This window comes from Myotis davidii, unplaced genomic scaffold, assembly GCF_000327345.1.
Source record: "Myotis davidii unplaced genomic scaffold, ASM32734v1 scaffold802, whole genome shotgun sequence".
Lineage (NCBI taxonomy): Eukaryota > Metazoa > Chordata > Mammalia > Chiroptera > Vespertilionidae > Myotis > Myotis davidii.
The window spans coordinates 324,985-345,319 of record NW_006295887.1 but is presented as its reverse complement, the minus strand read 5'-3'; the positions used below and the strand labels follow the sequence as shown (position 1 = coordinate 345,319).

At 40.3% G+C, this 20,335-nt stretch overlaps 1 protein-coding gene across 7 annotated transcripts in view; it reads right to left on the bottom strand.

Annotated features, from left to right (window-relative positions):
• Positions 1-14,929, bottom strand: part of KIZ (kizuna centrosomal protein) — a 113,601-nt gene extending 98,672 nt beyond the window's left edge. For 5 of the 7 annotated variants that reach the window (XM_006770872.2, XM_015568569.1, XM_015568571.1 and 2 more), the window contains exons 1-3: positions 14,749-14,929; positions 7,983-8,045; positions 2,573-2,738 (exon numbers count right to left, since the gene is read on the bottom strand). In XM_006770872.2, the coding sequence (XP_006770935.1) occupies positions 2,573-2,738; positions 7,983-8,045; positions 14,749-14,837 (318 nt within the window). In that variant the 5' untranslated portion in view covers positions 14,838-14,929. Of the gene's footprint in view, positions 1-2,572; positions 2,739-7,982; positions 8,046-14,748 lie in introns of those variants that run through there. The other 2 variants (XM_015568570.1, XM_006770875.2) reach the window with 2 other exon arrangements.
• Positions 14,930-20,335: the final 5,406 nt, after the last annotated feature.

The window sequence follows — 20,335 nt, the reverse complement described above, 5'->3', positions numbered from 1 at the left end:
GAGCCAAACCGGTTTTGGCCGATGTTTCTCTCTTATCGGTTTCTAACTTTCTATCCTTCTCTGTAAAAGAATCAATAAAATATATTAAAAAAAGGCAAGCCTTATCCAAAATTCAAAAAGTAAAATCTATATATTCATTGTTTATGAATAAAGCTTTACATATTTCTATAAATACAATGTATCATTCTTTCTTTAAGATGGTCACTTTTACTGTTATTCTTTAGTAGTGCATTATATACATTTTTTTTACATATCCTATTTTATACATCGGATGCTCTCAATATAAAAATACTGATAATATTGATAAGGATAATTCTTCCCTTCAAATTTCTCCTTCTCACATTCGGTTATAACAAGAAATCAATAGTTATAGAAGTATAAGATAAAATTAGAAAATCACCATTGCAAAACCTCCCTTATGACTGATTGAGGCATCGTTAATAGATCTTAAAATCACTAAGTTAAAAGGCTGTTGAGGAATAAGATATTCCCATGATGTCAAACCATCACCCCATAGATTTATTTACAAATTTACAGAGGAAAATGTACCTTACAAAAGAGAGAGCTAGAGATTGGCATCTTAACCAAGTCATCAATGTCAGCCTCACTCAGGTAGGACCACCTGACATCATAGATGATTAGCCTCCTGATGGGATGCAGAAGAATATAACCTTAGCTGTAGCTAATTAATTAAAAATTCAGTCCTGGGCGTCACATTTTAAGTACTATTCAATGGCCAGGTATGGCGAGTGGCTACTGTATTGGACAGCATCATTATAGAGAGAACATTTCTATCACTACAGAAAGTTCTAGTAGGCAGTGCTGGTCTAGACTGAATTTCTAGTTTACAGGAAATATGAGAGATCTATACAAGTTTATTTATTTCATGAAAAGGTAGGTTTTTTGGAAAAGACAATAATGCTGGAAAACATAGAAGGCAGTAAGAAAAGAGAAAGACCAGATATGAGATGGATTAAGTCCTTAAAGGAAACCACAGACATGAGTCTATAGGAGCTAAGAAGGGCTTTTGAGGACAGGACACTGTGGACATCACTCATTCATAATGTGGGGTTGGAGCCACTCAATGGCATGTAATACACACGTACTAGCTAAATGATACCTCAAAGAAATAACCAGTTAAATTCAGAATGTGAGTCATTCTACAAGCCCACCCTTCTTCAAAAGCCAGTGTTATGAAAAAAAACACAATAACCAATGTAATGTGTGAACTATGGTTGGCTCCTGGTCTGGAACTGGGGAAATTTAAATATTGACTGGATATTAAGGAATCATTATTAATTTTCTTGATGTGATAATAAATGGTATTATGATTATGTAGGAGAATGTCCATTAGGGGAGAAATATCATTGTGTCTGCTGCTTAGTTTCAAAAACACACACACACAAAGCAAGTATGGCAAAAATATTTAAAAGTACTGCATCTAGGTAGAGAGCATAGAAGTTGTTGTAGTCCATTCAGGCTGATATAACAAAACACCCCTGACTGGTGGATTACACACAACAGAAATCTTGCTCATAGTTCTGGAGGCTGAGAAGTCCAAGATCAAGGCACTAGCACGGCCACCTTCTGCTGAGGGCCCTCTTCCTGGTTGCCAGCCAGCGCCTTCTCACTGCGTCCTCACATGGAGGAAGGGGCTGGGAGCTCTCTGAAGCCTCTTTTAGAAGGCATTAACCCCATTTATAAGAGTTCCTCTCTTATGACTTAAAGCACCTCTCAAAGGCCTCACCTACCATACCTTCATTTTGGGGGATTCGAATTTCAACAAATGAATTTGGGAGGAATACATTCAGACTGCAGCATGAATGTTTATTAGGACAATTCTTTTAATTTTTTTGTATGTACTTGAAATTTTTACAATAAAAGGCTGGGGAGATAAGTGCTAGGAACAAAAGTCAGGGAAGTACTGGAGCCACTTTTCCTATAACCAGTATTCAGTGGGTTAACTTGGGCAACAACTTCTGAGCAACCCAAATAGTGAGAAAAAAGGCCTTGCCCTTCACACTTGGCATAATTTGTAGAGCACAAGGTTGCCAAGCACCTTAAGGGAATGGGACACCAGAATCAGAAAGGGCTGCTAAGAGCAGTTGCTCTGTGGCACACAACAAGGAGCATGAAGGCAAACTCCTCAGGGCCAGTTCTATCCCCTCAGTCTTCCCTCAACACACTGCCTGACCAGAACAGAGGGCCACAGAAAAGAAACATTCAGAGGGAACTCTATTGCTGCTCAAACTCAACCATGAGTCCAACAAATACCATGTGCCAGATGGTGGCTAGTGATGTATGTGCCTGTTTTAAGTTAATCCATATGGCACAACAGAGTATAGATATTCCATTAATTCCTCAACTAAAGTAGGAATCTGAAAAGATGCAGCTTCAAGTGCTTTGATCAAAATTTGGCCACGTGCTAATGCATAAAGAAAACTGACAATCTTTTAGAGTATAGATGAACTGAACATTGTGACTGCCACTGATCTGAAACGAAGTGCTCATTATTTCTGATTTTAGCAAAAAAGGATTTTAGAAAAAAACATAGTACAAAACAAGATGTCACCTTTAGTTCTTGAAGCTTCTCTGTACTTGTGGTGGTAAAGTGTCCAATATGAGCTTGGAAATACTCAAACTGCTTTAAATATTCTTGGTTTCGAGTATGAGCCATCTTTTCTGATTCACATATTTCCGTCAGGTATTTCTTTAGTTTTACATACTTCAGCTTAACTCTAGAAAAATAAAAGCAGATTTTTAAAACAACAAAGTCAGAATCTGACTAAGGAGAATTTTCTTTTTTAAGAAACTGAATTTGAAGATGTTTATTGCATTCTATTTTTGGTGGAAAAAACATATTTATTTAGCACAAACTTGTGGAATACACAAAATGAAACTAGGGAAGAAACATTTTTCGTCTCCTAGTCCATTTCTGAGGACTAAATCATGAACTGCTTCATTGAAATGAAATATTTCTTGCAACAGTCAGCACCAAGTTTAATATTTATTAGTTTAGGAGAATTTTCTTTAACAAAACTGTTAGTGAGACAATGTATGCCATATTATTTTCCCCAAACACTGAAACCTAAAGGACAGAATGCATATGCATTTTTAGAAAGAGGAAATGAATGCAACATCACTGAGGTATCACATCTAGGCATCACTCTCCTGAGAAATATATATAAGACCATATTATAACATTCACAGAGTAAAGATTTATATGAATTTCTTCCTAAAAAATAAATGTGATTCTAAGAGTGGTGTCTACGTGGCCAAGTTCAGAGGAAAAGCCCATTAGAATTCTTTTAAATGACAATCTCAAAACTACCTGCTCTATGGAAATCAAAGTATAAGCCACAATCCATAAACATTAAAAAAGTTTGAAATTTAAAATAAAGAGCTCTCATTAGATATAATTTTAAAATTTTGTTCAAAATGGCAACAACATACTATATTATTAAAGTACTAGAGGCCCGATGCATGAAATTCGTGCAAGGGGCTCAGTCCTTGCAGCCTTGGCCGGCCCTTGTAGCCCTGGCTTCATCCAGAATGTCATCTGGATGGTTGTTCTGCTGTTTGGTCTAATTAGCATATTAGCTCTTTATTATATAGGATTTTATAATAACTTATAGACTGTAACGCTACTCAAAATGTGAAAAAACCTTTAGGGACTCATCCAAAGTGTAGTATCAAAGAACTCAGGATATGCAGCCCACTCACAGAACCAACACTGCTATCTCTGGCTCTTTCTTTTTCACAAGTACATAAATCATAAAAATACCAGTAGCATTTGTATTGTTGTTTCAATAAATTATTCAATGGTACTCTATCAAGCAAAAATAAATTGAAAACCACAAAAATGTTCACCCTCAAAAGCAGATTTGCAAAGATGCTGAAGATACTAAAAATTAATCAACAGATCTTAAATCTCTACACTTAAGCCAATAATTTTCAAGAATTTCTTCATTGTGCTAATAATTCTGTGCTTTGATCTTAGTTGGCTGTCCCCATTTTTCCTTATGAACAAAAACTTAAGAGTGGTTTTACTGCTACCCTTGCCTACCATTTTCAACATAAGTGACAATAGTGAGGTAGTACCGTCTTTCACATGCAGGTGTTTGGTGAAGCTGCTGGTGGTGGCCAGTATCCACCTAGAATAGGTACAATAGTAACCATGCCTTCTCCATCAAAGTCTAATTTCATTCCTGCCTTTACATTAACCTTCAAAGCTGACTACATAAGTAAGTTATCCATCCATCCATGCAATCATTCATATATTCAATGCTCTGAATATGAAAGCCACTCAGTGAGGTCAACAGGGAAAACAAAAAAATGAGATAAGTAACGAAAAAAACAATCCCATTTACCATTGCACCAAAAAATTAAGATACCTAAGAATAAACTTAACTTAGGAGGTAAAAGACCTATACTTGGAAAACTACAGGACATTGAAAAAAGAGGTAGAGGAAGACATAAACAAATGGAAGAACATACCATGTTCATGGATTGGTAGAATAAACATCATTAAAATGTCCATACTACCCAAAGCAATCTACAGATTCAATGCAATCCCCATTAAAATACCAACGGCTTACTTCAAAGATCTAGAACAAACTCTTCAAAAATTCATCTGGAATAAAAAAAGTCCTTGAATAGCCACAGCAATCCTGAGGAAGAACAAAGTTGAAGGGATCACAATAGCAGTTATCAAACTATATTACCAAGCCACGGTTCTCAAAACTGCCTGGTACTGGCACAAGAACAGACATAGAGATCAATGGAACAGAACAGAGACCCCAGAATTCGACCCAAGCGATTATGCTCAATTAATATTTGACAAAGGAGGCAAGAGCATACAATAGAGTCGCATGGGAGAACATATTTGCCAATGATATTTCAGATAAGGGTTTAATCTGAAAAATTTACAGAGAACTCATACTACCTAACAAAAGGAAGATAAACAATCCAATCAAAAAATTGGCAGAGGACCTAAATAGACACCTTTCGAAAGGGGACGTACAGAAGGCTGAGAAACATATGAAAACATGCTCAAAGTCACTAATCATCCGAGAGATGCAAATCAAAATAACAATGCGGTATCATCTCACATCTGTCAGAATGGCTATCATCAACAAATACAAGTGCTGGCAAGGATGTGGAGAAAAAGGAACCCTCGTGCACTGCTGGTGGGAATTCAGACTGGTGCAGCCACTGTGGAGAACAGTATGGAGTTTCCTCAAAAAACTAAAAATGGAACTCCCATTTGACCCAGTAATCCCACTTCTAGGACTATTTCCTAAGAAACCAGAAACACCAATCAGAAAGGATATATGCATCCCTATGTTCATAGCAGCACAATTTAAAATAGCTAAGATTTGGAAACAGCCTAAGTGCCCATCAATAGATGAGTGGATTAGAAAACTGTGGTACATCTACACAATGGAATACTATGCTGCTATAAAAAAGAACTTTCGCCATTTGCAACAGCATGGATGGAACTGGAGAACATTATGCTAAGTGAAATAAGCCAGTCGGAGAAAGATAAATGTCACTTGATCTCACTCATATGTGGGATATAATGATCAACATAGTTTGATGAACAATAATAGATCCAGAGAGACAAATGGCCAAGGAGGGGAAGGGTTAGAGAGCAACCAAAGGACTTGTATGCATGCATATTAGCATAACCAATGGACACAGACACTGGGGCAGTGGGGGCTTGCCCAGGGTGGGAATGGATGGGGGGGGCAGATGTCAAGTGGGGAAAAACGAAACATATGTAAAACTTTAGACAATAAATACATTTTAATAAATGAGATAAGTAAAATACAGTGTAAGGAATGCTATGTGGGACACTGCAAGGGGCTCTGACAGGACTGGGCAACCTGACTAGTTGAAGGGGTCAGGAAAGCCTCCCCAGTAGAAATTATTTTTCAGCTGACATGAAGGTTGGTTAAGACTTAATTCAAAATTGGGGAAAGCAAGAGTGAACAGTTGAGGGGAAAACACTGGATCAGAGGAAGTAGTATGTAGGAAAGTTCAAAGATGAATAACAGTGATATGACAAAAATAATAATAAATAACATTGACTCTTACTCTGGGTCAGACACTTACTCCAATTTGATAGATAAAAAACGGAGACACAGAATGTTGAAGTAATTGTCCCAAGGTCACATGGCTAAGAGCTGGTGGGGCTCAGGCTAAATCGAAGGACTTGGCAACAGAATCTACCTGTTTACACTATACCACAAAAGATCCTGTCATGCTTCAGAAACTGAAGTTTTAGTCCATGTAAAATGTAAGGGAGAGGCCAGCAGGGTCAGATAATGGTGGGCATGGTAAGCCCTTGTACCCGACACTTCCCGTGCCCTCCTCACATCCTCCTGCCCCAGCTTTTCTTCTACCAGTCACGACTGCAGCAACCGGGTAGCACCTGCCTCAGCTGTGCCTGCTATCTTGCTTTCCCAGGGCTGCTTTTCTGAATTTGCAACAAGGAAAACCTGGGTATGAGAAGGAGTTAACCCCCCCTGCCACGGCCCTGACCAATGGGGGTCAGAAACCAGGAGGTTAAAGCGCCCCCCTTTCCTTCCTTGCGCGGACACTTGTGAGGAGCAGAGAGGCGATTGACACTGTGCCTCTGAAGGTCAGGAGGGATCAGCCCAGGGGCTCAGAGCAGTGACCAACTCCTACTTCATTCTTCCCAGCCCTGTTCTCCAGTTTTATGTGACCACTTCCTGAAAAAAACACATGACTACCCACAAAAACAAAAACCAAAAAAAAAAACACCTACTACCTACACACAATCCTTGTCTCAGACTCTGCCTTCTGGGGTAACCAGGTTGAGGCAACCATGTGAGACAGGAGTTTATCCTACAGGCAGTCAAGGAAAGCATCTTTTTAGAAAACCATACCCTGTGTCTCCCAGGAAACAAGAGCTTGAGAGGGGGGAACAAACTCAGAAAACTGATAGCTTGATAAAGGCTCCCATAATTCTCTCGCCACCATCATGTCAGGAAGTTGTCTCAGAACAGGCCACAAAGAGTGCATTTTTTTTTCTTTCTTCTGCCCCTTTGGCTGTGGGCTAGAAAAATGGCAACTGCTATGGATCCTCTAAGACCTGGGCCCACTTTTAAGGCCATGGCATCCACAACACTGCTATTTCTTCCATCATCTTGTAGCCTCTTCTCATCCCTCCTAGAGCCCAGAGACTTATGACTGTCCTCCCTGCTGGTGCCATTGGAAGTATATTAAATCTTAAAATCAAAGAATAATGTGGAAGATCAGGAAATAAAAGGACGGTGACTTGGTTTTAAAGCATTCTTGGCTTCTCTCTCTTCTGGATAAGATGTTTTCATTTTTCACTCATTATGATATGAATAAATTTCAAACTTAGTACTATCATAGCCAGAAATTTTCCATATAAGTAATACTGGCAGTAACACTATACATTTGGCTTAAGGATGAAGTTCAGTTTCCATATTATAGAATTAAAAGTAAAAGTCTGCTCTCAATATTAGAGTAAGTAACCTAAAAAGGATAGCATGTATATTATTTATTGTCCATAGTAACTTTAACATTCATTGTCATATATCTGGGAACAAATGGGACACTATGTAACCCTGCCTAAAATAGTTTGTTGAAAGGTCAGCTATAATAATTATGCGTTAATTATTACACAAGCTTAATGGGTAAATTGTTAACAAAAAGTTAGCAGACTATAATGTATCTAACTCTTAAGCTGTTTAAGAAAAATAGACTCCAAATAATGAAAAAAAATATTTTATCTTATGCTAGTTTTAATCAAATTTATTCTTACATTTGATAGTCATTATATTGCAGTGTTTACTTGAAACTATTACATATTAAAATAAGAGAAGGGTGAAAGTTCTGCAACTATGGTATTTACAACATAATTAGGGTTAAATTTTAATTAACATATGCAAAGTGGCTTAAAAACTGTTACCACTGTCATATCTTACCTGTATATATTAGATTGACTATATTCATAAAGTTTCTTTTCCAGCTCCAATCTCTTCTTTTCACTGTAGTACAGAAAGAAAATATTTTATAAATAATTATACTGGTAAGTAATTGGCTATTGAATTTAGAATATAGTCGCCTTTGAAATCACACTTTTGTGAGAATGCTTCTCTGGTCTAAGAAACAGAAAATGCTGGCTGTATCTGAAACTCAAGACCTAAAATTACTTAGCCGTCACCAGGGATGTCTAAAAAGCAAAGAGGACACTAACACAAAGCAGAAACAACAAGCTTCTAAAGTAAATGGGGAATGCCCTAAGAAAAGGCTGAGAGCCAGGTTCATTCATTCAACAAGTATTTCTTGAGTACCATGATGAGCCAGGCAATAAATAAGTTCTAGGCCTACAGACTAACATGGTGAACAAAGCAACCAAGAACCCTGTCATCAGGCAGCTGACATTCTCGGGGGAAGGACAGACAATAAACATACAAATACGTAAGATGTAATATGGCCAGGTATCTCTGCGATGGTGGCACATCAGGACTGGACATGATGCTTCCACAAATCCACCTTGGACTAAAGACTGGTGACTTGCTCTGCTCCCAACCAGTCAAGCTTGGGCAGAGCCAAGTGTCTGAGTTAGGAATAGGTCTCTGAAAAAATAAACCTGGCCTCACTGACATTTAGTGAAGACCAGGTCACCTAACACTATTACTTCAAATTTGGGGGGTTTTCTTTTTATAACTTTGTAACATCACCATGATTTGTCATTAACTGCTATTCCCTGGAGCTACCACCAGTAAAGACTTAGCCTTGATGTTCAGGTCGGTGCTGGAAATAAGTGAGGAGAAAGCTTACCCTGCACACCCGGCCTGGGCAAGAAGGGGGGGGAGGGGGGACTGGAGAGGGCAGCAGCCAAAACCAAGGGACTAGGGGGTGAAACTGCTGAATGGGAAGCCATCCTGGTCCTCTAAAAAGCTCTTGGGAGGTTTACCCACAGAGGACTCCGCATGACCACCGCCAAAGTCCCGGCTTCAGTCTTGTCTAATTGAGGTCATGTTGCTAATCTAAGTTAACATTAACTAAAGGCCGAAAGAGAAATCATATAATGTCTGAGAAGAAAATGTTATAAAAAATACTGTGAATCAAAGACAAGGAGTCCAACAGAAGGTGAGCTCAGGTTGTTCTCTTGAAGGAAAGGGGCTGAGCCCACATTCCATTTATGAGCTCATAATCCGTTTTTCTTTCAGATAATTTTTCCTTAAAAAAAAAAAAGCCCCAAATTTACTCTGTTAGCTATATGATAGGTTAAGTAAATTTCATTGTTTAGCACAATTTAACTGAAACTCTTTTAATGGAAAAATGGGATACAAAATCCAAACACCTAATCTTTGCTTGGGGAATATAATCTATTCCTTAGTTGGGGGTATGCCTATGTTAAAAAAAAAGAATCAAAGATTAAACGGAAAAACTTATAGAAACACAATTATTTTAAAAAAAAGATTTTTATTGATTTTAGAGAGGAAGGGAGGGGGAGAGATAGATAGAAACATCAATGATGAGAGAGAATCATTGATTGGCTGCCTCCTGCACACCCCTACTGGGGATCGAGCCCGCAACCGGGGTATGTGCCCTGATCAGAATCAAACCCGGGACTCTCCGTCCACAAGCCAACACTTTATCCACTGAACCAAGCCGGCTAGGGCTAGAAACATAATTTTAAAATGAATAGTTTCTCATAGGTTTTTACTTAATAAGACTTAATTTAGAAATGAAGGAAATATGGCACAATTGCAATTAATGAAGAATGAATGACTGGACAGTGTAAGCAATTTGTCATTAAATTACAAGGACAAAGACACTCTTAAATGCACTTACGACCTTGTGCCCTTGGTGTCATGCTTCATATCTATGGTGTTCCTGTCAAGAAAGTATGACCAGTCTGGTCATGAAGAAACATCAAGTGGACCCAGTTTGAGGATCACCCTCTGGAATGAAAGCTGTACTCTGTGAAACTCTCAGGAACATGAAAAACAGGGAAAGACTGAGGAACAGTTCCAGACTGGCAGAGAGCACAGAGGCATGGCAACCAAACACAACATGGGTTCACAGAGGGGGCATCATACTTATAATTCTAAAATTATTCAGAAAAGACTAATAGTTTTAGATAGATAAGTAGATAGAGAAAAAGAAAATGTTGAGTTGAGAAACCTAGGTGAGGGGAATACTAGAGGTCTTTGTCCTACTTTCCAAGTCTTATGTAAACCTGAACTTTAGTATAATTTTTAAAATGCAACTATGACTTCTAGTGAAACAGGTCCACAGACTGGAAATCCATCAGCTCCCAAGCAACAAATTCTTTTTATTTTTATTGATTTCAGAGAGGAAGGAAGAAGGATAGAAACATCAATGATGAGAATCATTGATTGGCTGCCTCTTGCACAACCCCTACTGGAGATTGAGCCCATAATCCTGGCATGTGCCCTGACCCAGAATCAAACTGTGACCTCCTGGTTCATAGGTTGATGCTCAACCACTGAGCCACACCAGCTGGGCAACTAGTTCTTTTTAATAATGAATGTTAATAATGATCAACTTTGTTCCTGCTTAACCTTCTATAGATACTGGTCATTTGGGCCAATTCAACACCAACAGGAATTCCTATTTGGAGTGGCAAAGAAGGAAACTTTATTCAGTGCAAAACAGCTCAATTGCAATACAGCCTGGCTATGAAGCAGCCCTGGAACCAGCCCCTCTCAGGATGCACAGCTCTGTTCTGCTCTTCTATTGTCTGATCCACTCTGCTCCTGCCAGACTAGACATCTTTGGTGTTTGACCTCAGCCAGGGAAACAGTCTTGGGTAGAAAGGGCAAATGAACTCTCAAAGACAGGATCCTGGCTTACATGGACAGAAATCCCCACTTCTGATCCCTAATTGGTCTATTCTCATGCAAATGAGCACACCAAATCTTCAGATTGATTGGTCCAAAAGGCACTGTCCTGATTGGTCAGGATAGAGCTGCTCTGGTTGGTTGGAGCTGCACAATCTGATTGGATGGGGAACACCTCAGTCCTATTGGTTAAAATGGGATTCCAGAGACTCCTTTATAACAGGGCTGGCTCAGATGGCAGGAACACAGTGCAGGCAGGCAGCTTGGTGCAGGTCTCTCCTTGAAGGGCAGTTTGCATAAGAGGTCCCTGTGTAGAAACAGCAGCTAGGCTGTTTTTGTTTTTGTTTTTGATGTTTTTCTGTTGTTGTTTTAGTTTGAGCCCACTTAGCCACTAGTAGCCCTTCTTAGTAGGTGTCTTCTTTCTCATGACTTACAATACAGGCATCTGCTGGCCATACTTGTTCTCTATGGTGACATTTCATACACTGAAAAGCCACAATCAAACACCTCTTGGCCTCCTATTCCAGGCAAAATGATTACAATCTCATCAATTCTTCAACCCAGGCCGTTTCTAGCCTCGTCATCCACGCCCTACCACCTCTGAATGCTGTCTTTCATATATGTTTTAAATTTAAGACTTAAAACCATATACTTACTCCAATAAAAAGCCAGAGAAAGGTGTATTTGGAGGATCCTCTTGCAATTTCTACATGTTAAATCTTTATTTCAGTATATTTGGAAACATCCAGCCCTGGGATGGGTACCCATAGTTTGTGGTTTCAGTCACCTGAATCCCCACCCCCAGACCCCCACCTACAATCTTTTTAACTTTTACACAGCTGGGCAGTCGTTAAAGTGCAGCCATGTTTACTTTTCTCCTTTTAAGCCACTAGTTATTCTGCTTTAGTCTCAATACCATCTTCAGCGTCACTCAACAAATATCTCAGTGTCAATTTCTGAACTATTATGATATCTCACCGTGAATCAATAATGGCATTGAAAAAAACTGGGTCTGGTTAATGGGCCTCTTAAAGGAACGTTTTTATATAATTGCAAGAGTCAATTCCACTTACATGTTTCTACCATGCTTGCAGCACTACGCACACTGTAACAAGTCACTTTACTAGGCTCTTTCAGATTCAATGATTGACTTTCACCACAGTGCAGAGAAAACGCTGTACACAAAAAGGAGACGTTTTAGAATATAAAATCGCATCTGTGTGACTACAGCTAAGATAATTTGAGCTACAAATACACCGGCTACAAGGGAAAAGCCCATTATTAGACCAGCTAACATTGCAATGACCCACCTCAAAGAGGGCTGAGAAAGGACAAGTTTTTTTTTTTTATCTTGTACTCCTAGAAAATTTTTTATAAAGCGAATACCCAGGATTGCAGTCTTTAAAATTACTCTTGAGTTTTAAGAGACAATGGTCCTTTTGATTGCTGGGATTGGTTAAAAAAGGGGGGGGGCATTCAAACACTCAAATAGAAAGCAATGATACTCAGTTTGCTCTGCAAAACTACACGTTTCAACTCTTTTACTCCAAGGCTCTTTACTCCAGCAGAGACAAAAAGAAAAGCTGAGGCCTTACTTTACATATTAATCAAGGTTCCTCATTTCTGGTGAAGAACTAAGGTTCAAAGAAGCTGAATGACCTACTCAAGGTGACACAACTGTTCATGGACTAGAACCCAGGTTTCCACGGCTCTACTGCAGTTTTCTCTGAATCCAAAGTTATTTGCCTCTGTATTTATTAACTATGTGCCAGAGCTAGTTACAGACTTTAAAAAAAAAAAGTGAATATGGAGGAACAGAATTGTACTGACTTAAAAATAAAACAAACCTCTAAACCCAGAACCATAAATAGGTTATACAATTTGACTCAAATTCATTATATAATTTCAACAGCCTCACCTTGCTACATAGTTAAGTATTTAATGTGAAACATAAAGTGAGCAATAATAATGACATAGTTATACTTCAAGGACTATAAACAGCCAGGTGTTCTAGCAGAGGAAGCAAAGAATGATAACTCACAATTAGTTCAAAAAGAATGCCATTTGAACCAGTAACATTTTGAAATTTGAACTTGGGCTAAGCCCGGCTGGTGCTTGAGCATCAACCTATGAACCAAGAGGTCACCAGTTTAATTCCCAGTCACATGCAGGAGGCAGCTGATGAATTTCTCTCTCTCACTTAAGTTTCTCTCTCTCTCTCTCTCTCTCTCTCTCTCTCTCTCTCTCTCTCTCCATTCCTCTCTAAAAATCAATAAAACCAATAAAAAATAAAAAGAACTTGGGCTAAGAGGTACACATAACTAAAGGCTTGGAGTAACTCAGCTACTCTTTTAAAGAACAGAGTCAAAAAACACTAATTTACAGAGCAATGTCTCATCTCTTAATTATCAGGGATGTGCAGACAGTTAATATCATCTTTGAAATATCACACTGTCCACTTTTCCTGGTTACTTGGAAAATGGTCATTATTTGGTCTCAATGTGCGGCTACCGGGTTCTATACAAGACATTCATAACTCCTGGACACTAGCTGGCTGACTTTGGCATTCCTTCCATTCATTCAACAAATATTTATCAAGCCCCTTCTACGTATCACGTACTCTATCACAAGCTAAAGATCCAGTTAGATATAATTCCTGTCCTCCTGGAATTCTCAGTCTGGGCGGGGAGCAAGTCACTTAAAGCCATTATCTAGAGTGCTGTAAGAATCCAAGGTCACAGAAGTTAGGGAATGGGTTGTCAGTACTTGGTGCAGGGGATGCACTTCAGGAAGAGTTTTTTTTAAAGCTGGAGATGAAGAGGTCACTGGGGTGGGTGATTAGTGGCATGTCAGAAAGAAAGAGGATGTAGAAAGAGATTAAGAGGTAAAATATGATTAGGACAATTAAGAAGGCCTATTGTAGATGCTCTATAGATATTTTACAAGAATCAAAGCTAGTATAAGATGAATATAATTCCTTTCAAAAATCACTTCTGCCTTTACCTGACATGTAATTGTCATTTTAGAACTGTCACCCCCCCCCCGACACACAGCTCTCCTCTTCACTAAAATGATTTTGTAACTTTTAACACTCATTAAACGTGTTATCATTAGATCCAAAGATCTATTTCCTTTCAACTAATGAGATTTCTAGTTTCAATTAATTTAGGAGCTACATAATAGTTCCAACAACTTATCTTTGATGTGATTATTTATAGTAAATTACTTTATAATTTTCCCTCTTATGTGCTTAGATCTTGTTTTCTGTGGTTCTCATCTTTCATGTCTTAATCAAGTTATTAATCAAGGTATCTTGGACCCTCTGGAGGCTGCACTTCTCTCCCTGGAAATTTCATCCTTGCGCTGGGTATCTTGTCGCCCAAAGTCTTCTGTACTTAAGCAGGGAATCTCTCTCTCTCTCTCTCTCTCTCTCTCTCTCACACACACACACACACACACACACACACACACACACACACACACACACACACACACACACACACACACACACACACACACGCTCCTGGACCTGTCATCTTCGCTGCAGCGCGCTGCCGCTGCCGGGGTGGGATGACAACTTGAAGAGACTGGGAGGAGGCATGTGGATGGGACTGGAGACGTTCACACATTCGCTTGATCAGAATGACAGGCAGGAGAACTCCCACTCTCACTGCAGCATCCCGCCGCGGGAGACCGCCAATAAGTGAGGGGTCTCCGGTAAACGTGGTCCTCCAGGCGTCACCCGGAGCGTGGGGACGTCGGTGCCGACCCGGGCCCAGGGAACCACGGGCGGGAGAGGGGTAAGAAACGGGGGGTGGGCACCAGCTGACCCACGGAGCTGGCCGAGTCCCCCCCACGCTCCGATAGGCCGTACCTGTCCCGCAGCTCGAGCTGGAGGCGGCGCAGCCTCTCGTAGTACTCGGGGCTCTCCGGGAGCCAGGGCGGTGCGGAGGCCGGGACCATGCTGCCGCCTCCGCCGCTGCTCTCGCTTCCGTCCGCCTCTGGCCACCCGGGAACCGGGGCTTCCGAGGCAACGGCCCCACCATGCACCGCGGGTAAACACCGTGCCCCAAAGCCGCGCAGGGGGAGGAGCTGAGAAGGGGCGGGGCGCCGTGGAGGGGCGGGGCAGACGCAGGCCGACTCAGAGCCCGCGAGCTAAAGGCTCCCTGCTGGTGGAGAAGCTGGCCGCGGTGGGGCTCGTTACCGAGGCCTCTCCGTCCAGAGTCAGGCGTCTTCCTTCCCCGTAACCCTTCAAAATTCTCACAGGAGAGATGCTAGAGCTACACCTCCAAGCGGAGCCCTTTTCTGAGCGCCAAGTCAGAAAGCCACCCTTGATCTCGCCTCCCGCCCCCCCCCCCAGGGGGCTGGGTCCAACCTAGCCGCACACTTTTCTAGACATGAAAAGGATCAGGGTGGTGGGTACCTGTACTTGGAATGTGTGTGTAAGGAGGGAGGTAAGCATCGTCCCTGGCCCTGGGGCCACCTCGCCTTACATGAAGTGTCATGGCCAGATAAGGGCCAGAACAGGCTCTGTAATATAGAGAAGCCAGGCAGGGACCCTCTTGTCCAGGATTTAATAACTACTGATGTTACTTTTACTTAGTTGTTATATCAAAGCATTATACCAAATGGATCCCATGGTAGTATACAAGGTTTACCTTATAGATTTTAGTGCAAACAACATTTTACTACAACCCTAGAAGGGATGAGGGCAAAAAAAAAAAAAAGCATGTTTTTAGGATTTTTTTTTTTTAGGTCTAACCTCATCCAGAATAGTTTTTAGATGATAATAAAAATCCTCCAGCCGAAACCGGTTTGGCTCAGTGGATAGAGCGTCGGCCTGCGGACTGAAAGGTCCCAGGTTCGATTCCGGTCAAGGGCATGTACCTGTGTTGCGGGCACATCCCCAGTGGGGGGTGTGCAGGAGGCAGCTGATCGATGTTTCTCTCTCATCGATGTTTCTGACTCTCTATCTCTCTCCCTTCCTCTCTGTGAAAAATCAATAAAATATATTTTTAAAAAAATCCTCCAAACAATTAACATAACTAATTATTTTCCACAAATACACAAAGTAGATTAGGCAATCACTTAACATCCCAAATTTTATTAGGCCATTTTAGGAATGTCTAAGCTATAATTTAACACTAAATAGATAATTCAAAATAATTATAATTTGAATTGTATGGTTGATTTATTAATGACATATGAAAAATCTACATGCAGGACCCCCTTTATTAACAATAACACATAGCAAACTAAGTGAATATTTCTAGAATACTTAGGCTAAAATTATGCATTCTAAATGGTAACAGACTTTTAAGAAATGTGAAGCTCTTCACTTGGCATATTTAATTTGCTAGAGCACTCTTTTGTAATATTGTTCTTAAATCCCTTTATATTAGCAGAGCTGATTACTATATGCAGCTCTGCTTTGAACTACCTGGACTGCAGAACATCAAATCTGCCTAGATTGGCAAGTGTTCCAATAGGCCACAAAATGTCTTAGCTAGAAGTTAGGAAGAATCTAGCCTCACACTCTTTTCTAAACAGGAAAACAGATCGGGAGAGGTAAGGAATTTGACCAAGGTCACACAGCTGGTAATCTATGTAATATTAATGACTCTAGCTCAAAAGATGGGTCTTTAATAGCCCCATTAAACAACCACAAGGAAAGCCCTGTAGTCATAGGATCTTAGAGTAAACCATATTAAATTACTGTTTTTGCAGCTCAAAAACAGTTGACTCAATGAATGAGAAATTGATTTTAGAAATATGTTGACATTATAATTTTACATTTTAAAATATAAGTACCATGCAATTTTTAAATTAAAGCCTGTATATATGAGCTTGGATATATGAACTTGGATATTGTAGAAGTTTCCCAGGGTTGTCATAATAAGGTACTGCAACTGGGTGCTTAAACAATAGAAATGTTTAGTGTCATAGTTCTGGGGGCCAGAAGTCTTGAGATCAAGGTGTTGACAGGATTGGTTCCTTCTGAGGGCTCTGAAGAAGACTCTGTTCCATGCCTCGCCTCTGTTTCTGGTGGTTGCCAGCAATCTTTGGCATTCTTGGCTTGTGGATGTGTCACTTTGGTCTCTTCTTTCATCTCCACATGGAATTCTCCCTGTGTGCGTGTGTGTCTCCAAATTTCTCTGTTTATAAGAATACCAGCCATATTGGATTAGTGCCCCATCTTTCTCCATCTTAACTAATTACATCTGCAATGACTCTATTTCCAAATAAGGTTACATTGCGAGGTACTGGGAGTTGGGACTTCCATATAAGAATTGGGAACACAATTCAACCCATAACAGACATAAACATGGCAAATCATTTCATTTTTGCAATTATTATGCAGAAATATTAGACAATGCATCCTATGCTATTGGAAAATTTGCTTTGTAAGTAGAGATGACTCAAAAGTAGGAGGTGGGTGAAAGGATGTGATGTCACATGCATGTAACCTCTCCTGCCACTGAGCATTTATACTGGTGTAACATTCATTGCCTCATTTTTAAACCCTACGACAGCCTTTTGAGGGTACACACATCTAAGCAACTGGCTTAAGATCATGCTGCCCAGAAGTAGTGCTAGAATTTGCAAACAGACTTGTTCCAATTCCAAAATTTATCCTTTCTTAGCTTCCATATCAAATGGAAGTGTAATATTTCTACTTGGCACTCAGAGGTAATACATTTCTCATCCTTTCTAGCAGTTAAATGGGTCTATAAGACCTGGTCTCACCAGTGAAACATGAGCAGAAGTGATACAGGCACTTCCAGGCCTGGCCCCAAAACATTCTGAGTCCTCTTCTCCGTTTTTCATTAGTTGCCCAGCTAGATGCAGAAGATCCAATGGAGAACTATGAGGCTCTGGAAGAAGAGTGGATAACTGAAAGGGCACAGGAATGTGTCTTGGGCAAGAAATAAACCTTATGTTGAGTCACTGATATTTTTGGGTTGTTTGTTTCAGCAATGGGCATTACTTTTCCTGACTAATACGCAAGCATTCTATGCAACAGCTACACAAATGCATCAAAATATCTTTTTACAACATTCTCATTGAGGATTGATGTGACTATCCAGATGGTCAAAGAAACTGCAAACCTGAAACTCTGAGATTAAGAGCCAGTAGAGGAGGGAAGAGGCCTAGATAGTGAAGGCAAAGCCACAGTGAAGAAACTTCTAAAATAACTCTGTACAACGGGACTTTCAGAAATTATGGAAATGTCCTATTCTGTGTTGTCCTATATGGTAACCACTACCTGCATGTAGCTATTAGGCAATTGAATACGGCTAATGTTGAGGAACTTAATTTTTAATTTCATTTAATTTTAATTTCTGAAAATTTATATTTTAGAGGACATAGGAGGTGGGTGAAAGGATGTGATGTCACATGCATGTAACCTCTCCTGCCACTGAGCATTTATACTGGTGTAACATTCATTGCCTCATTTTTAAACCCTACGACAGCCTTTTGAGGGTACACACATCTAAGCAACTGGCTTAGGTATCTAGTGCTACAGTGTTTGACAGTGCAGATCTATAGATAAAGATAGAGATAAAGATGGATAAGCAAGGTTGGGGCAAGGAGGGGGGGTCATAAGTCACCAGGAAGTGGAAAGCTAGGAAATAGAAGGTAAGATGCCATTCTGAGCAGGAACTGTAATGGTTAATTTTATGTATCAACTTGGCTAGACTATGGTGTCCAATTGTTGCTGTGAAGCTATTTTTCTTCTAATATGTGACTAGAGGCCCGACGCACAAAGATTCGTGCAAGAATGGGCCTTCTTTCCCCTGGCTCTGCCTTTCACCTTTGTTCCAGCCCAGAGCTGCCTTTCTGCCTTCCTACGCTGCCTAGAGGCCCGGAGGGCTGGGGCAGTGCAGAAGGCCTGCGTCGTTGCCATGGCAAGAGTCCCATCCCACCCCTGGCCTCTCGGTGCCTGCATATGCAAATTAACCCACCATGTTTGTTGGGTTAATTTGCATACTCACTCCTGATTGGGGGGTGGGTGCCACGAAGGTATGGCCAATTTGCATCTTTCTCTTTTATTAGGGTAGATTAACATTTAAATCAGTAGACTTTGAGTAAAGCAAATTATCTTCCATAATGTGGGTGGGCCTCATCCAATCAGTTGAAGGCTTTAAGAGAAAAGACAGATCTCAAGAAGAAGAAGGAATATTGTCTCCAAACTACCTTTGGACTCAAAACTGCAATATCAACTACTGCAGATAAGTTTAGCCTATGGACCTTACCTATTGACTTTGGACTTTCAAGCCCCTACAATTTCTCTCTTTCTCTCTCTCTCTCTCCATATATATAGATGTTCCTATAGATATATAGATATTTATATCTATCTTAACTGGTTCTGTTTCTCTGGAGAACCGTGACTATACAGGAGGGCATGAGGTTACTAAGAGCCTTTTTTCTCAAAGGTATTTGTAATAGCTAGTTTAAAACAAATAAGAATTGGGTAAAAATTTCAATAAAAAATTAAAACATAAATTCCCTCGTTTGATTTTATATCATGCAAACCAACAGCTAATGTGTGGGTCTCAGGAATTACATGAAAAATGCCAAGTAACAGCAAAAAATAGAATAACAGAATAGTTGAATGGCTCTAGCCAGAGACTCGCTTCTTAAATGAGATTAGCTCAGTCTCACAGCTCTTACATGCCTATGATTTCCAATGAAGTCCTTTAATTTGTACCTTCATGGGGTATTCAGGATTATCCCTTGTTGACAAGGAGGAATACTCAGAGGCAATAGACTTGTGGCACCAAAACTTTGTACTCTTTTCTCCCTGCAGGACTGGCTGGTGGCTTGGTTCTGCCTGGGAGGGACTGTTCCACAGCCCTGGATCCATGGGTACTTGAGCAGCACCACTGCATCCGTGGGTGCTGATGTCACATATGAGCAATCTTTGAATGCTGAGATTCTTCTTAAAGATCATTTGGTGGATTTCATAATTGTCTGCCACATGGATGCACTTCTCATCAGGGTTCAACAAGTACTCCTAACAACAAGGATTAGAAACAAAGGGTCATCCTAGGCCTGCCCTTACAACTCACAGACAGGTTGAAACTAAAGAATTTTGCATAATAAATACCATTTAATTTGTTGGCTGTGTGTTTATGGTTACAAGGCAACAGGTCATCTAGTATAGAACACGCCACTTATCATCTGCAATTATTCATGGCATGTGTCTTTGTAGAAATGTTGCCTTCATTCATTCCCGGGGCACTTGGATGGTGACTGCCTCACAGAACATTGTCCTTGTTCCAACAAACTCTTGCTATTTTGTCTTAGAAAAGTATAGAACACAGAGGTTGAGAATTTTGGCTCAGGTCCCCTCTGCATGGTATAGCACCACCTCCTCTTATAAGCTGTGTGACCTTGAACAGATTACTTAACCTTGCAGTGCCTCACATTTCTCACCTGTAAAGTGGTGATAGTAC